The 19812-nt window shown below is 31.2% G+C and overlaps 1 protein-coding gene across 1 annotated transcript; it reads left to right on the forward strand.

Moving 5' to 3' along the window:
- The first annotated feature begins 513 nt into the window (after nucleotides 1-513).
- On the forward strand, nucleotides 514-11486 carry ATSBT5.2 (Subtilisin-like serine endopeptidase family protein). Its single transcript, XM_079023789.1, has 9 exons — nucleotides 514-715; nucleotides 1670-1920; nucleotides 2057-2168; nucleotides 3041-3545; nucleotides 4707-4813; nucleotides 4902-5144; nucleotides 6539-6653; nucleotides 9600-9810; nucleotides 10796-11486. Exons 1-9 carry the CDS (start codon nucleotides 552-554, stop codon nucleotides 11341-11343), a joined length of 2256 nt encoding a protein of 751 aa, XP_078879915.1. The 5' UTR covers nucleotides 514-551; the 3' UTR covers nucleotides 11344-11486.
- Nucleotides 11487-19812: the final 8326 nt, after the last annotated feature.

Below are 19812 nucleotides of genomic sequence, written 5' to 3' on the forward strand. Positions count from 1 at the left end.
TAATGGAAGTGTATTGTGACCCATGTATAAACTGATTGTTACAAATCCTTCATTTTTACATTTGTATCTCGTGTTATCTTCGATGATTATATATTTAACCACAAAATTCTTTTTTCGTGAAACAACTTTTTAACGGCTTTACAAAGCTAAATTATTTTTCAAGACTTATATTATAACATATGCACATAGAATTTCTATTTCAACCATGCTCCTTATTTAAATAAATACTTTTTTAAAAAACGTTTATTTATGAAAACAAATTTCCTAAAATAGAAATTAACAAAAAAACGTTTTGTTTTAATGCACATAGTCACATACGTTCTTATATATCTTATCCAAACACTTTTTTAATACCAATAAAATAAGACATAATGGTTAATACATAGTGGTTTTTACAGTTCAACCCATTATACGTCCACTTCAAATTCTCCAACCTTAGTGCTTCACTTTCTTTCCCATCATTCTCTATAAGTCTCTAACCACATATTTTTTCTATATATATGTATATATGTGTGTGTTTGTCACATATAAACAATTCTTAAGGCAAAAGCATGAAAAGTCTTTATGTTTTGTGTAGCTTCATCTTTTTAATATATTTGTTTAGAGAAATTAAGGCAGATGAAGAAGGAAATAATGATGTTTATATCGTATATATGGGTGCTGCTGCTACATCAAGGGACAACCATGATATACTTCTCACTTCACTTGTAAAAAGGTAATACAGTCAACACACACACATACTTTTATTCTTTTTCTTCGGGTTTTATTTAGGTTAAATGCAAGAAACAACAATATAGTTTTATTGATTTGTTTATTGTAACATCCTGCTTTTATTTCTTCCTATTACAACGTTGTACCCTTGAAAAACTATTTAATTATAGCAATGTCATACGACATGATAATGTTCTAATCATAAAATTTTTAAAATTTAATGCTATAAGAGTAGATTTTTAAAGTATAATGTTTAATAAGAAAATAATTAGGAGTACAGTGTTATAATACTAAGAAATGAAGTTAGGTAGCGGATAATATTCAAATAATACTAGAACTTCATTTTGAATTGATGCAAGAAAAAGTATCCTACTTTTGATTGTTTATGTACCATAGCATCCTAATTTAATTTTTTTTTTCTTATAACAATTTTTTTTTCTACTTAAAATTGTATTTTAAAAAATCTACCAAAATATAGTCCTGTATTCTCAAAGTTTTTTTTTCATGACATTATTATACTTTGAAGAATCTACCTAAATATAGTAGTGAAAATTGTTTTATATCACCGTTATAATTTGGATATTGTAATAGGAAAAAACGGAAATAGAATGCCAACTCAATTTCTTGAATTTAACCTACATACAATTATAAATATTACACTACAAATATAAAAATATACGTTTTTTAAATAAACAATTTAGGGTTGTGATCAACTAAATACACTTTTTGCGACTTTTGACCGGTTTCGTTTATAACTAAGTTTGTAAGTTTTACCCATTCGACCCTTTGTAGAACATATATAACATGAAAATCTATCCATATTTACATAAAATGGGTTGAAATTATCATCTAAAAGGTTCCATAAAAATGAAAATATTAAATAGTTAAAACAGATAAATCATACATTTGTGTTTGTTTGTTTGAGAAATTAATGAAACCTACCATTCATTTGGGCCAGTAAAAAAGATGCAGTCGTGGAAAAATACCAAAACAGCTTCTTGGGATTTGCGGCTCGTTTAACCGATAAAGAGGCAAAAGATATGGCAGAAAAACCAGGGGTAGTTTCGGTATTTCCAGATCCAGTCCTCCAACTTCACACAACACGTTCATGGGATTTCCTTAAATACCAAATGGGAGTCGAGACTGATTTTAAACCAGCCAAAAGTTCAAACGCACCTTCAGATCTCATCATAGGTGTTTTAGACACAGGTAGTTAGTGACACATATATTAAAGACAAAGTACCCTTATTATTATTATTATTATTATTATTATTATTATTATTAATTTATTTATTTACTATTATTATCATTTATAATAATAATAATAAATAAATAAATAAATCAGGTATTTGGCCGGAGGTAGAGAGTTTCAATGATGAAGGTTTTGGACCAATTCCATCAAAATGGAAAGGAACTTGCATGAACGGGAGGGACTTCACAAGTTCAAATTGTAATAGGTACCTTACAACATCCATCTTAACATTTTACAAATTTGCCCTCGTTAATTTTAAATGCTGTTTATTTTTGACTTAATGCAGAAAGAACGACCGAATAAAAATAACGAAAATGTAAAATGAAACTTTGTTTTGTTGTCTTAGCATTTTACTGATTTGCCCACATTTATTTTTCCCTTCCATTCCTCAAATGTGTTGTCATTCTTCTCAAATATCTTTTAAACATCATTTATATGGAGACAACAACAATTAATCGGTAAAATGAAAGGTGAAAAATAATACAATTTTTTAAAACTAATTATTTTTAGTGTGTATACATGGATACCACTACCATAACACAAACTTTAAGGACATGCACTATAATAATAATATTTTATTTTTCTACACTACTAAATTTTTTGGGCTAAATGCAAGAAATAACAAAAGAATTTAATATATATATATATATATATATATATATATATATATATATATATATATATATATATATATATATGCTTTTTTTTTCCTATTAAGGCATTACTACCTGCCTACACAAATAATCTACACAACTTTAGGAGTGAATTTGTTTTGTATTTGAATGTAATTTGGTAGAAACCAAGTAATCAACAACTTACTTTCATTTACATGTATTTATTATAACATCCTACTTTAATTTTTTTGTATTACATAATTATACTTCAAGTTTTTTTTATTCATATCAAGGCATTGAACTCTCCAAAACTTACCCAATTAAATAACATTGTATTTCCAATTTCTTTTTCTTATTAATCTACTTTAAAAATATATCCTAATTGCATATTGCTATAATTATGAAGAATTTTCAAAGTACAATGTTGTAATAACGATATCTTGAGTTGAAAATATGTTATCAGGAAAGTAATCGGAGCAAGGTATTACAGAACAATCGGCGATTACAGCACGCCAAGGGACATGAACGGACATGGGACCCACGTGGCCTCAACAGCCGCCGGAAACACCGTCTCCAACGCTTCTTACTACGGGCTCGCGATGGGCTCCGCCAAAGGCGGTTTTCCCGGCGCAAGGGTGGCGGCGTATCGTGTATGTGGGGCTCGAGGGTGCCTTGGATCGGTTATATTGAAGGCATTTGATGATGCGATTGAAGATGGTGTGGATGTGTTGTCATTATCGTTAGGTTCTTCGGCGGGATTTGGGCCGAATTTTCATAGAGATCCGATTGCGATTGGATCGTTTCATGCGGTGGAGAAGGGGATTATGGTGGTTTGTTCGGCGGGGAATGATGGGCCGAATCGGGAATCGGTGGTTAATATTGCGCCGTGGATACTTACGGTGGCGGCGACTTCGATTGATCGGGATTTTCAGGCGGATATTATTTTAGGTGATAAAACGGTGGTAAAGGTAATCCCTGACACCCCGCTCCCGAGTTCAACTTAAAGAGAGAAAAGAAAGGAAATGGGAGGAAATGATAGGAAAACAAGAGAGAATGATGCTCCCGAGTTTCATTAAAGGAAGGAAGTGGAGGGAAATGGAAGGAAAACTTTCCCTCCTACCTTTCTTCCCGATTTGGGAGGATTTGAAAAGAAAGAACAAAATGTTTAACTTTTCTTCCATTTCTTTCCAACTCGGGAGCACAAATGACAATTTCTTTTTCCTTTCTTTTCTCTTTTTTCTCTCCTTACTTTCTTTTCTCTTCTCTTCTTTTCTTTGCTATTGCGAGTATTTTTTCCCTGTAACAAATTAAAAAAAATATTTTTTAGTTTTAAAGATGTTGAAAAAAAAATTCTAAATCATTGTCGTAAAAGAAATGACTGAAAGGAATTTTTTTGATTGTTTGGTTTTTAATTTTAAATAGTTATTGCGACTGTTTTGTTGTAGCAAATTTTAAAAATAAATAATTAGAAAATTATTTTTTCCGGTTTTAAATGTGTTTTGATTTGTTTTTTAAATTATTGTGATAAAGGTAAAGGTTTTCCTGTAATTATTGTGATTGTTTTCCAAATTTTGGGTTTTTCATTTGAAAATTTATTTATGATTGTTTTTTCGTAATAAATTAAACTATAACAAATAGAAAATTATTTTCTGGTTTTAAAGATGTTTTTTTTAAAAAAAAAAAACATATAAATTATTGTGGTAAAGGTAATCCTGAAAGATTTTTTTTAATTTGTTAGTCACTTAGTTATTTTCATTTTTTTGAAAAAATTATAATGACTGGTTTCCTATAACAAATTTAAATAATAAATAATTAGAACATTATTTTTTTTGTTTTAAAGATGGTTTATAAGAAAATCTAAATTATTGTGTAAAGGTAATCACTAAAAAAATTGTTCTTGGTTTTTCTTTTAATAAAGTTCGTAAGTTATTGTGAGTTTTTTTTTTCTTCCCGTAACAGATTAAAAAAACAATTAGAGAATTATTTTCTGGTTTTAAATATGGTTTTGGAAAATTTTCTAAACTTTAATGGTTTGATGATAGATCATAAAAAATATTACTGTCAAGGGTTAAACCTGAACTATGAACTTAATTCGAAGGACTAATACATAATTTTCTCTTAAATTCAAGGGTGGAGGCATAAACTTCGCACAAATCGATAAATCTCCGGTGCACCGGTTACTTTATGGAAGATCGGCCAAAAGAAATTTTAGCATGTATGACGAAGTCGATGCGAGGTAATTCTATTAACAAAATTTTAAAGTGAATTTTCATCTTTTACACTTTAAGTTTGATTAATTCATTTATAACACCTGAGCTTTTCAGAAACTGTATACCACGTGCATTAGATGTGAACAAAGTAAAAGGAAACATTGTTCTTTGTGAGCATAGAGACGGAATATATACAGTGAAACAAAAACTACGTCGTATTAAACGACTTGGTGCACTTGGGATGATTCTTGTTAGTAATAATGCAAGAGGAGTGGCTACCTCTTCAGGATCATTTCCAATGGCTACGGTTGATCGAAATGCTGGGAGTAAAATTATATCGTATGCTAAAACCAAAAGGTAAATATTAAACCGAATTATTGCAACTATATTGTTTATCATGACTATTAATGTATGTTTGATACTATGAAATTGAATCTTAAAGGATGATAATAAATAACATTTTGAGATGAATAAAATAATGGAATTGATCATTATGTAAATTAGTAAAGAACCCGCGACTACGTCGTTATTGCGGTAATATGAGAAAAATTGACAAACTTTAAAAGATATGTGCTGAAAATGTAAATCGCCAAAAATAGAGGAGAAACTCGACAGCCCTTAAAATTAGATGCCAAAAGTGTACAACAACCAAAAGAAGGGACACTAGTGGAGAAAATCCAAAAATGTTGTGGCAATAGTGTGAAAGTTGCCAAAGTTGAGAAAATATGATGACAAAAGTCTAAATGATGTTTTTTGTGTTTTTTATGTTAAAAAGTAAAAGTTTTGATTGCAATGACGAAAAGTGTCGGTCACAAAAAATTTGTGGCAAAAACATCAAAATGTAAAAGTTTTTACTATAAGGAGGAAAAGTGTCTAACATCGTTAAAGATTTTTAGCAAAATCCTAAAAGCATAAAACTTAATCAATACATAAAAATATAAAAGTTTTCACTTCAAGAATAAAAAATGTAAATTCACCAAAAATTATATATATATTAAACCTAAAGGTCTAAAGCCACAAAAGTTACTATTCCTAAGATCCTTTGGATTTAAGATATATATGAAATTGCTCCTTCTTTTTTTGCCAAATGTCACATTCTTATTTAGTTTGCCACATGTAATTTTGTGGTTATTTTAAATTAATTTTTATTCTACATGTCATTTTATGATTTTTTTTTTTCATTTTATTCAATTGTAGATAGTATTTAAATATAATAATAAATAAATATCAATTTTATTAATGAACTTTCATTTTAATTTCAAAATTACTAAATTAAAAATTCATTAATTTTCTTTATTTATTTATCTAAATATATTTTTTTTATATATAAATATGAAAGTTCAATACATATCGATTGAAGGCAAACGGACAACAAGCTGCGCCGCTAAATTATTTGTTTAAATTTAAAAGAAAAAAAACACTTTAATTTTTATAATTCAATATTTTCTCACTTTTGTTATAAATTCAAATTTCTCAAATGTTTAAAATTTTGTATTTAGTTTTTCATTTAAATAAACTCATGTAATACATAAATATCATGCCTAGTTAAAATAACAAAATAGGAGCGGCTTCCTCCGTTTCATTTGTATACGATTGGTGGGTAGTAAAAACTACCATAATTGGATTAAAAAAACCAAACAAAATTAAAAGGGACTATATTATTGATTTTACTTTTTCTTACTAAAATTCATCACTGACTAATTTGAGGTGCCCTTCTAAAAAAAAAGACTAATTTGAGGGAATATGTGAAGGAAACCTATGGCAACTATTCTACCGAGTGTATCAATGACAGGATATAAACCAGCTCCAGTAGTCGCTTACTTCTCAGCTAGAGGTCCTTCATTTGCTACAAAAGCTATACTCAAGGCAAGGTCACTTTATCTTATGAAAATTTAGTGTTATTGTTATATATAAGAATAGTTATTATTATTATTAGGATTGATATAATAAACGGGTAACAAACTATTTGTAGTGTCTAATAACAATATTTTTCTAGAAAAAAAAAAATACTACAGCAGTTGAAGAAGTTAATTTGTGAACAAACATTGAAGATTTGAAGGTGCTTACCTTCTAATAAAACTATTTTTAAAAACAATAATGTTTTTTTAAAAAACTAATATTTCGTTACTTAGGCTATATTTGGCGCACCACAGCTAGCTGAAAAACTAACTTATTTTTTTGAGTATTTTTTAAGTTGTTATGTTTGACAAGCCAAAAAATAGCTTAATAAACTAGTTTTTTAAAAAGCTATTTAGACTAACTTTTTAGGAGATTTTTTAAAATATTCCAAAAATACTTATTAATTAATTATAAAAAACACATTCTTTTAAATGTCATTTCATGTCATTTCATATTTTTCTGCTAATTTTATCTAAAGTCAGCTAGCTTTTCAGCTAGTATGCCAAACATAGTCTTATTTATAACATTAACATCTACTTTATCAAATATTTCGTTACTTATTTATAACATTAACATATACTGCAGAAATTTAAAGGAAAATTGCATAAAAATCCTTATTTATTGACCTCATAATCGATTTAGTCATTATATTTATTTTTTATTCAATTAAATCTCAGATTATAACATTAACATATGTTTAATCAAATATTTTGTCACTTATTTATAACATTAACATATAATGCAAAAATTTAAAGGAAAATTGTATAAAAGTCCTTATTTATTGACCTCATAATCATAATCGATTTAGTCATTATATTTATTTTTTATTCAATTAAGTCTCAAAAATCGGGAGTTTTATTCAATTTGACTATTTTATCCGGTCAACAGGTCATCTACTTTAAAAAAATATACTTTTGGTCTAGATTTTAAATTTTACTATAAATTGGTCTAATAGTTACAATTTTGGTCCAAATTTCAATTTTTTTTTTCAAATTCATCCTAATTTTTGTTTTTAACATTTTTTTTTTCAAATGTGTTATTTTGTTGTATAAAATCATACTTATATAGAAAAAAACACATTTCCACATATAAAACGTTCTTTTTTCTATATAAAAACGTTTTCTTTAAAAACATTTTTGTATGCAAAATATGTATATAAAAACCATTTAAAAAAACACATTTTTGCATGAAAAACACCTATTTATAAAAATATTTTTTATTCTAAATACTTATTTATAAAACTGTAGTTATGTAAAATTAAGTAAAATATACTTATGTAGAACACGTTATTATACCCATATACGAAAACATGTTTTTATATAAATTTGTTTTCATATTAAACGTATTTGTATCTATTTATGTACATAAACACATTTTTATAAAAAAAATTATATAAATATGCTATTATAAAAAATATATATACGTACACCTACTTATAGAAACACGTTTTTATACAAACATATTTAATATATATATATATATATATATATATATATATATATATATATATATATATATATATATATATATATGCAAACACCTATTTCATAGTAAAATATTTATATAATTTATGTATACAAACATATTTTTACGCATAAAAATATACATACACATTTATTATGAAATAGGTGTTTGTATAAAAACATATTTCCATACATTTTTTTATTATAAAAACATGTTTTATAAAAACTTTTGTATAAATACATGTGTGTATACATTTTTTATATAATAAAAAGTGATTGTATAAAAACATGTTTGCATAAAAATGTGTTTGTATAAAGACATGTATGTATATAGACATGTTTGTATACATAAATATATAAAATACGTTTGCTATGAAATATGTATTTGTATACATTTTTTTTATAAAAATGAATTTGTATATATTTATGTATTTATATGCACACCAAAAAAGTTTTATTTACTTAATAAATACCTATTTTATAATTTTTTTTAAAGTATATATAGGTATAATAACATATTTTACATAAGTGTTTTTTTAAAAGGTTTTTAAATAGGTATTTTGCATACAAAAAAAAAAAAGGTTTTATATAGGTATTATGCATACCAAAATGTTAAAAAAACGTTTTTATATAGAAAAAGAACATTTTGAACGTGAAAATGTGTTTTTTAGATAAATATGACTTTATACAACAAAAAAACATATTTGAAACATAGTTTTGAAAAGAAAAAAGATTTAAACCATAAAATTTGGGATAAGTTTGTAAAAAAATGAAATTTGGGCAAAAAAATGTAAATTTTGGACCAAATTCATAATAAAATTTAAAATCTGGGCAAAAAGTGTAATTTTGAAAGTTGGATCAATTGTTCACCGGATAGAAGGTTCAAATTGAATACAATTTTCCGGTTTTAAGATTTAAATGAATAAAAAAGTTATAATGACTAAATCGATTATGAGGCCATAACATAAAGATTTTTATGCAGTTTTCCCTAAATTTATTACTCCCTCCATGTCAAATTTATAGTTCATCTTTCCTTTTTTGTTTGTCTCAAAATAATAGTCTACTTCTAAAAATAAATAACATCTTTACCAAAATACTCTCTCATTATTATTTAACTAACTAAGCATTTAACGGAACATTAATTGCAAAGTAAGGACAAAACTGTCATTTTATTGAATAAAGTTAGTAGTAATTAATGTTTCTTTGATCTGTGTGTTTTTCGTCAATAGACAATAATTTTGGGACGGAGGGAGTATAAAAAGTCCGATTTTTTTTTTTATTTTTTTTTAAGTTTATGAATTTGGCAAATGAGACCCCTGAATTATAGATTAGTTTTCATATTCCAACATTATGTTCAAATTTAGTATTTCAATCTTGATTGCATAATGCATGCTTCCTTAATATATTTACATACTAATTAAAAGAGTTTCATGATTGTATTACCTTGCAGCCTGATGTTGCAGCACCAGGTGTCGCGATTCTTGCTTCATGGCCTGTCAAAGATTCAGTAGCAACACTCAATGGAAAGAATCCTCCACAATTTTATATAATTTCAGGAACTTCAATGGCTTGCCCACATATTTCTGGCCTCACAGCAATGATCAAATCTCAAAATCCCAATTGGAGCCCATCTGCAATCAGATCAGCAATCATGACAACAGGTTAGTGTAAAGAATTTAATAACAATGGTTTACACATGGAAATATATTTCAATGTACATGATAAATGAAGAGATAATCACAAAAATGACCGGTATAAGATGTGTGGTTTAAAAAATTGACCATCTTTTTTAACATTACCACAAAATCGACACCAATTCACAATTGGCAAGTTGGGAATTGTGAAATTGTTTTCTGAATGGTTCTATTTTTTTAAAAATCATATTGTTGAATTATGTTTGCGAACTTGTTAAAATTGTGAAATATAAACAACTTCGTGAAAAACTAAATAAATTAAGGGGTCTTTTCCCCAATTAAGTCATGCATGGGTATTGTAGTTGAATAGTTAAAGTTTTATAATACGTGTTTAGGTCTATTTCTTTTCTAGACTGAATGAACTATGTGCACAACAAGGATAAGTGATTTTTTTATCGTTACATTTCAACGAAAAATGTTCACAATATTTATCATTTAGAAAATGATGTTTGATTACATTAAGATAAGCATGTGGCTTAGCCGAGTAAGTTATTTGTCTGGATTAAGTTGAAATTACAAGCTTAACCCATTAAGCTCGTTCAATAAAATGAAATAGCCCCTAAACATTCTTGTAGCTTTTTGCAGTAAAAAGTAATTTCACAACTTTTTGAAAAATCGAAAACTAACCAATTGGAAAATTATTGGTCATTAGATGGTTATTTTTTTGATTTTCCCATAAATGACACACTGCTATTTCTTACATCTAACCATGTTCCATACAATTCAAATAAACAATGTGAAGAAGTTAAAGTATATGAACATTTTCATAGAAACTTTTTTTTTCTAGCTTTTTGTGCCTTTTGTTAGGATAAAGTAATTTCGCAATTTAACAAGAAACTTGCGAAATTAGTGGTTATTTTGTGTTATGGGTAAAAAATATGACCATTTTTGTGATTATCCCATAAATGAATGCACATTGCCATTTCTCACATGTAACCCTTTTCAATTGCAGCAACTCAAACAAACAACATAAAGAAGCCAATAACAACAAACTTCGGTTCAATTGCTACACCATATGATTTCGGTGCAGGGGAAGTTGCATCAAGCCCATTACAACCAGGCCTTATTTACGAAACCGAAATAATTGATTATCTACATTTCTTATGCAACATCGGCTATTCTATCAGTAGAATTAAACGCATTTCCTCTACACTTCCTCCAAATTTTTCATGTCCCTCTGACTCAAATTATAACTCAGTGTCTAATATGAACTACCCATCAATAGCAATTGCTAATTTTAATGGGAAAGTAAGAAGAGTGACTAGAACGGTTACAAATGTTGACGGTGATGACACGAGTTATACTGTTACAGTGGAAGCCCCAAAAGGGTTAAAGATAAAAGTTTCACCAAGTACATTGGAATTTACAGAAAGGAATAAAAAACAAACTTATGAAGTGATATTTAAATCCAATGGTAAATTGGGTGAAGATAGTTTTGGGGCAATTACATGGTCAAATGGAAAGTATAGAGTGAGAAGTCCATTTGTTGTGAGCAAGTAAAAATAAAACACAATTCTGCAGAAGTTATAGTCTACATGTAGTAGTATAGATAACACAATGACCTAAGGGCTTTTCCTATAATAAATGTGAGTTCCTTGTATTGGTTATTGCAAATCATAATACACTTTATCTTGTTAAGGAAATGTCATACACCACTTTATTATTGAGATAACTTGTCTAGCCTTTTCGACTTTTATTCATTGTTAAGATAAGTTATAATGAAAGAAGAGTATTGAAGAAATATTTCAACTATTTTATTCATTGTTAAGATAATTTATAATGAAAGAATAATCGGTTCTTTGAAAACGGAACGTTTCACAAAAATAAACTTTGAAATGATGCCTAATCTATTTAACAATTGAAAATTTAAATAAGCTAAATGCCAATAAATAACGATATACTTTCATTTATTTATTTATTATAACATCTTAATATCATTTCTTTTTGTTACACCATTTTACTTTCAACTTTTCTTATTAATAACATTTTACTTTGAACACTAACCAACAATAAAGTCGGACTTTCAATTTTTTTGTTAGTAGGATAGCATACATTGAGAAAACTATTGAAATATAGCAGTAAAAACAATTGTACTTTCACTTTTCTTATTAATACATTGTACTTTGAAAAACCAACCAATTACAAAGTTGGACTTTCAAATTTTTTTCTTAGTAGGATATCATACATTGAAAAAACTACTCAAATATAGTAGTAAAAAACCTAATCACTTTGTGTTTGGATGATATTATTATAATAAGATAATTGTTTTAATGTACAATATAGGAGGAAATAGAAGTAGCGAAGTTTAGATGAATGAATGCACTAGAAAAAAGAGAAATGTTAATGTCAATTCTTAAAGGGTGATAAAACATAAACAACTTCCTTTAAGATATGATTTAACTAGCCATGGTAGTTACCACTTAGAAGTCTATTTATTAACTATGCAATATTATAATACCCACAAACGAATGCCACAATAGTTTTTTTTTTTTTTTTTTTTTTTTTTTTTTTTTTTTTTAAATTGACAAATTTAATGTACTCCTAAACCATTCCTAAATTTCACCTATGTCCACTGTGAGATTTGAACATTCGACCTCAATGAGGGAGAGAAAAAACTTTATGCCACTAGGTGTCCAAATAGATAGAAGATGGACATGATAAAACTTTCACTCCATTCTAGATGTCCAAATTCGAGAAGGGCGTCCACATCCACAAGGGTTTGCATCATCAAATATCTTCTTTGTAGATCTTGAGTTGGAATCAACGATTGAGATGAAGAAGAAGAAGAAGTAGCCATTACAAGAGATCGAACATAGACGTTGTTCATTTTTGTATTCTCCAAGCCCTAAATCAATATATAAAGGGAAATTCTAATATGTTTATTCCATGTCATTAAATATAATGTCATGTAATTTGCCAACTAATTGTATACCTAATGGATTAGGTTGCCTCTAATGAGAATTAAACAAAAACATAAGTTCGTTAGGTTTTTTAGACAAAATGTTAAATTCATTGGGTTTTTCTGAACAAACAAAACATGATTAGAGTTTTTTGAACGGTTTCCAAACTTCATTGATCTTACAAGTCATTGTATCGATATTTAATTACACATCATAAGCCAAGTCATTCGTGTAAATATTGTCATATGATTATGATAAAGAGGGATTACAAGAGTTCTCAAAGAAAAGCATAAAGACTAAAAAGAATAAAGCGGATATAAATACTAGCTAGACAGAAACCCTAATGGGCTAAAGACTAAAGGGCCCATAAACAAGCGGGCTAATAATATGTAGACTAACATCCCCCCTCAAACTCACAATGCCGCAACAATTAGCTTTGAGAGTTTGTCACATAAGAACCGAAATCGAGAAGCTGATAAAGCCTTTGTAAAAATATATGCAAGTTGCAATGTTGATGAAACAAATGGAAGCAAAATGGTCCCGAGCTGTAGGTGATGACGGGTAAAGTGACAATCAATCTCAATGTGCTTCGTCCACTCATGAAAAACAGAATTCTTTGCAATTTGTATCGCACTTTTGTTATCACAATGCAAGGGAGTAGATGAAGAAATGTAAACTCCCATATCTGCAAGCAGCCACCGTAACCAGATAATCTCACATGTAGTTACAGCCATAGCACGATATTCAGCCTCTGTAGAAGATCTAGAGACAACATCCTGTTTGTTACTCTTCCATGAAATGAGAGACTCTCCAAGAAATACACAAAATCTAGTGGTGGACTTACGATCATGACAATCACCATCCCAATCAACATCACTATAGGCACGTAACTCAAGAGAAGACGTCGAGGGAAACAAGAGAGTCTGAAACTGAGTGCCACGAAGATATCTCAGAATATGAAGAACAGCTCCCCAATGAACAGTGGTAGGAGCAGTAACAAACTGACTGACAACATGAACAACATGAGCAATATCTGGACGAGTAACTGTGAGATAAACCAAACTTCCCACAATAGTGCGATAAAGATTCGGATCGGACAAAGGAATACCATTAGTAGGAGAATATTGTGCATTGGTTTCAAGAGGAGTATCAACATTCCGATTGTCAGAGAGGCCCGCCCGTGTAAACAAGTCAGATATATATTTAGTCTGAGAAAGAAGGTACCCTTTCTTATACTGAGCAACCTCAATACCCAAGAAATAACGCAGCAAACCCAAATCCTTCATAGCAAATCGATGAGCGAGATCATGCTTCAAAGACTCAATACCACCATGGTCATCACCTGTAATAATCATGTCATCCACATATAAGGACAGAAGAATCCGTCCCGCACTTGAGCATCTAACAAATAGAGCAAAATCGTGATTACTCTGGACAAATCCAAGAGAGGTAATCACAGTAGAGAATTTCTCAAACCAAGCACGAGGGGCTTGCTTGAGCCCATACAAAGCTTTGCGAAGCCGACAAACCTCACCCGGCCGGTGTTGAATACCTGGGGGAGGAGTCATATAAACCTCTTCATGGAGGTCACCATTCAAAAAGGCATTCTTGACATCCATTTGAAAGATCTTCCACTGTCGGACGGATGCAACTGCAATCATTGTACGAACTGTCGTCATCTTTGCAACAGGGGCAAATGTCTCTTCGTAGTCAAAACCATACTGTTGGGAATACCCTTTTGCTACAAGTCTAGCCTTGTACCGCTCAACAGAACCATCATCTTTAGTCTTTATCTTGTACACCCAACAACAACCTATCGTATGTTTCCCAGGAGGAAGAGAAACCAAATCCCATGTATGAGTCTAATGGAGAGCAGTGAGTTCTTCAGCCATAGCATTCTGCCAAAGAGGATCTAAAACAACTTCTTTATATGATTCAGGTTCAGACAGATTATGAATGCTTGCTATAAATGAAGCAAACAGTCCTGAATATGTAGAGTAAGAAAAATCTGGTAGCTTGGTGGATTTGACGGGACGAGAAGATCTCCTGAGGGGTGGTGGTGGAGGTGGATCCTCAATTTCAATAATCGGAGGACCAGGCTCAGAAACAGGTGGAGACGAGGCACCCTCCGAAAAGGTGGGTGTGTCATGAGCTGAGGGATCATGTGACATAGATGAATCTCGAGCCTCTATATCTTCATCAAAAGGATCAATATGCAGAAGATCGGACTGTATTACATTGTGGGCTGTAGCAGGGATTCGAGAGCCCTTCATAGAGAACGAAACAAAAGACAAAGAAGGACATGGAACAATCCTTTGCCAGGCACAAAAAGCTGGAGTAGAACTCTATCCAACCACCGACGAGTCTCTATCTACCACCATCAGGGTTAGAGACCAAAAGGGCAAAAAAATACCAAAACATAAAGAAAGAATTGGCACAATCAAGCGGGGATCCCAAATGTGAGCAGAACCTTCAAAAGAAAGTCGCAGACATCGATACCCCGAATAGGCTGCCCTTAGCACCTTTCGATCACCAAATCAAGAAGGTACTAACTGAAGCTCTCTGCAGAAGAGACATCGACGTAGAGTAGATCACCAACACCAACGAGATCCCTAATTGACTTAAACATTCGCCAAATTACTTTTCGTATGGCCTCTTTCCAAGAGACCCCCTATAGGACAAGAGGGCCAATGCTAAAATTGAGCGACTCGCAATAGAGAAGGTATAGCCAAGAAAAGAAAGGTATTCACCTGCTGAAAATATTGAAACCATGGGAATCCCCGCTAAGGAATGCCCAGAATACCAGGTGCATATTCCTCCTCAAAGCATACACGCCATGACAATGATCAACAACCATCGCCCACCCAATAAACAAGGTATCGACACCATGGGGCCACCCCACGTCACCCCAGGAGGATCCAGTTTACCCCCAGTCACCCATGACCATTTCATTAGGCCGATACACGCTAAGCATCCATTAGGATCCAAAAAAGAATGGGTTAGAAAATCACTAACAATGTATCTGTTCCATTGCTAGGCCCTAAGGCCAAACGTCGAAGGAATACCCTGTAATCCAATATGTGGAGAAAAAAACAATATCACCACTTGGGATTGTGAATAGGCCGTCTCGAGTGGAAAACTTTGTTGCATCAAAAAAGCGAAGCAACATCCAAACATTAACATGATCAACGGGAAACACAAGCCTGTTAGACTCAGCTAGGCCACCTATAGGGAAAATGCAAAAAAATCACCACACTTGGTGTATACGAGTGGAAAGCTCCTAGGCAGGAGACTATGAGCTAGAAAATAATGGGTCCAGCCGTGCATGCCCCCAGGGCTAACTAAGAGCCACCAAGGAACATGCAAGTAGGACCACCAAAACACACCAATATGGAGTAGGCATCCCAAAAGTTTAGAATGGGGGATTCATCCCCTGGACTAGGAAAGCGTACAGTTCGCACCACCACCCCTAAAGAAAAGAAAAAGGCCTAGATAAGGCACATCTGAGGCAAGGGCAATGCGATCAAACTCCGAATGGATAATCATAACCCAACAAGTCAACCTAATAGTTAGGACTTGGCTTATGCCATGGTATAGTCACCAAACCAATGGCGAACATGAACCATACATGACTAAAGCAACCAAGCTTATGACGACAAATTGTCGACGAACTCTGCAAGACAAAGATCAGCCTCGCTCAAGCGCTCACGTGGTACGTCCCCGCTAAAGTGGATACGCTTTCAGAATAAGAGTCGCATCTCGGTCCACTCGGTGTCTGAAGAATAAAGGGGAGGGGAAAAGAGAAATATGCTACTATTGCTATTCCGCAAAGCATTTTGAAGCGACCGCGAGAAAAAAAATGAAATCGACATATTATTTGATTCGGTTGTCCTTTCATGAGAAACGCTCCAGCACCGCGATACTCAAAGTGTGCTGATGGCAAGCTCGCAAAGCGACTGTCGGTTTGTAAATTATTTACAGGGGACTCGCGAAGTGTGCACCACTGACTAGTGACCCAAAGTTTCACCTTAGTTATAGAAATCTAATTTGATATGCAATGTTGGATGCATGTCTCATCCCCCCTTGCCGGAGCATGCATATTTTCATCAATGGTGTTGCTATGGACAACGTTCGGCTATGAATTGGAGGCAAGAATTATAGAGCGAGTACATTGTATTTTCTTTACGAACATCGAAGCATGGGACAAAAACTGTGCAGAGTAACAATTTCAGAGATTGTATGGAGATGTCACAATTCTTAGCTACCTTGGTCTTGCATCTTATCGACACCATTGTAATATAGCCTCCCGTCTCTACATAACATTAATACCAGCCTTGCTCTTCATAACATCATTAACAACCCTGACCTGTATCACGTTGCCAATAACAACTATGCTGTATCACATCGACCAGATCATACTCTCGTGAAAAAGGAGTATTAGGCCAGCCAGTGCTGCATAGGTTCATGTTTACCTTATCACGCAATACCACGTCTCACGTGGTCGAGGTTCGATCGTTCTTTTTTATCTCTTAGACGCATTATTTCTTTGAATGTATACAACCCAATGCCATTGGCCGCTCACCAATGACATCGGACTAGGGGGACATGTTAACGTATGGTCCATTAGCATCGACAAGATGTCAATACTTGGTGCGCCTTCCTTGCTTGGTGCTCTCCTTACATCCTTGTATGGCGCCTGTACTTGGCACTCGCCTGGCACCCCAGTGCTCTTTTCCAGCTCCTTGCTAGCTGGGCCTGAGTTGGAATGGCCCAAGGCCTGACTCTCCCGTGACATAATAGTCCCATATAAATAGAATGCTTCCTCCTCCATGAGGAGGCAACTTCCAAAGACCTAAAACCCAAAATCTTCTAACAAGCTTCTAGTCACCTTCTCTAACCTAGAGCCTCCATGGCTAAACTTGCACCCTATACACCAAGATGGTTCTCTCTAGCTAGAGAGAACTGTCACATCTCTACCAACAGATATAACTTGATCATCAGAGCTTGCTCCTGGGGCACAGTCCCTTGGGAAACTCTAAAGAATTTGATGTGATTGCAACTTAGGTATCTCATCGGAAACTCGCTGACGACAACATCTCTAGATCTTCGATCCAGATCCAACACAGAAGACCTGGCAGCCTGAGAACATGTCATAACATATATATATATATATATATATATATATATATATATATATATATATATATATATATATATAGGGTTAGGTTCATGTGAGACGACCTAATTTTGTGAGACCGCGATTCACATTTTTTTTATTTTTTTTATTTTTTTTATTTTTTTTAGTTAATTCAAGTTCCGAAAATAATATTTAAAAAAAGAATTTTTGGATTTTTCCATTTATTTTGCATTTTAAAATTATTTTTTATAATATGTACAGTATAATATTCTATTACAATATTTCACATATTTTTCAAAAAAAAAACGAGATTTTTTTTTATTTTTTTAGTTAATTCAAGTTCCGAAAATAATATTTAAAAAAATAATTTTTAGATTTTTCCATTTATTTTGCATTTTAAAATTATTTTTAGATTTGGTCTCACGATCTCACAAAATTAGAATAGTCTCAAATGAACCTGAACACATATATATATATATATATATATATATATATATATATATGTGTGTGTGTGTGTGTGTGATCGATTGCCACTTCGTATATCAATATGTTGTTAGCAAAAGTATACACCTTCTTGTGATCTCAATACTAGATTAACCCACATATACCTTTACGGATGCACACTTTTTGAGTAATTTTCGTTTCTTGTCCCCAAAACTCAAATTAAACAATACACTCCTTGATTAAGGTAGTGTTTGTTTTTTGTCTGCATATCTGCGTGATCTCTTTTGTCTGCGCCGCGCAGACCATGCGTAGACATTAGCTTTCGCAGACTGTTTGTTTTTCTGAAGGCTGCAGACCTAAAAATGTCTGCGCGCCCTCTTTTTGGCGCAGATGTGGACCAGAGCCTTCTAACATCTTCAAACATCTTCTAGCCTAAAATTAAAAACATATATATCTTTATTTTTTTTATGTTTTTTTTTAATTTATATTTTTTCCAACTTTATTAATGATAAACAATTTGAAAAAAAAATTACAAAACTTAAAAAAAAACGTTCGACGATACAAACATGATATTTTTGACAAATTTATAAATAAATATTTATTACAATAATAGTCGTTGAAGTTGTTTATATAAATATTAAAAAAAATCATAATATATTCTTATATTTTTTTTGCCAAATTTTGTAAAACATAATTTAATACAGTATCGTCAATTTCTCGAGAAAATATTTATGATACGTTTTTAATGGATTTAATTGAAAAAATCGAAGTTTATTTCTATCAATTTATATATCAAATTCTTTGATCACTAATTATAATTATAACTTTGCAACAAAAGTTGTTGGTTTTTATCAAATATATACGTTAATTCATACTATTTTTATTTTTATTTTGTATACAATAATACATAAAAGTTGATCTAGATTCGTTAATTATTTATAACAAAGTCATAAAAATATTAAAAAAAATCACTTTAAAGTTTTAAAAAATCAGTTTATTTAGATTTCAGTTTATTTTAGTAGCCCGCAGATCTTACAAAAACAAACAGTCTTCTTTTTTCAGACTGCAGACGTTTGGTCCACCTCTTCTACTGCAGAGGTCTACATAAATTGTCCGCAGACTGCAGACATTTTGCCTCAGAAAAAACAAACAACACCTAAGTTTTTTTTCCCTTTTTTTGTCGGTGCGGGGAGAGGGGGCGGTGGTGTTAGAGTGGATTTTGATAATTCTGGATTTCTCAGGTTTCTATTATATATTCCCATAATTAGTAATTATTTATGTATTTCTCTATGTATCTACTATATTTTTTATATTATTTTTGTGCCTTTTGTAATTTACAATTTCTCAAGAGCAATAAAAAATCAGAAGCTTCAGCTTCCATCAACTTTCAATTAATAAGTTTTTTTAAATTGGATTCCAAAGATGAATCATTACATTATTCAATCTAAAATATAAAAATAGTTGAATTTTCAGCTCTCATGGTTGTTT

Source organism: Lactuca serriola, chromosome 2 (genome assembly GCF_051521515.1).
Source record: "Lactuca serriola cultivar US96UC23 chromosome 2, Lser_US96UC23_V15, whole genome shotgun sequence".
In the NCBI taxonomy this organism is placed as follows: domain Eukaryota; kingdom Viridiplantae; phylum Streptophyta; class Magnoliopsida; order Asterales; family Asteraceae; genus Lactuca; species Lactuca serriola.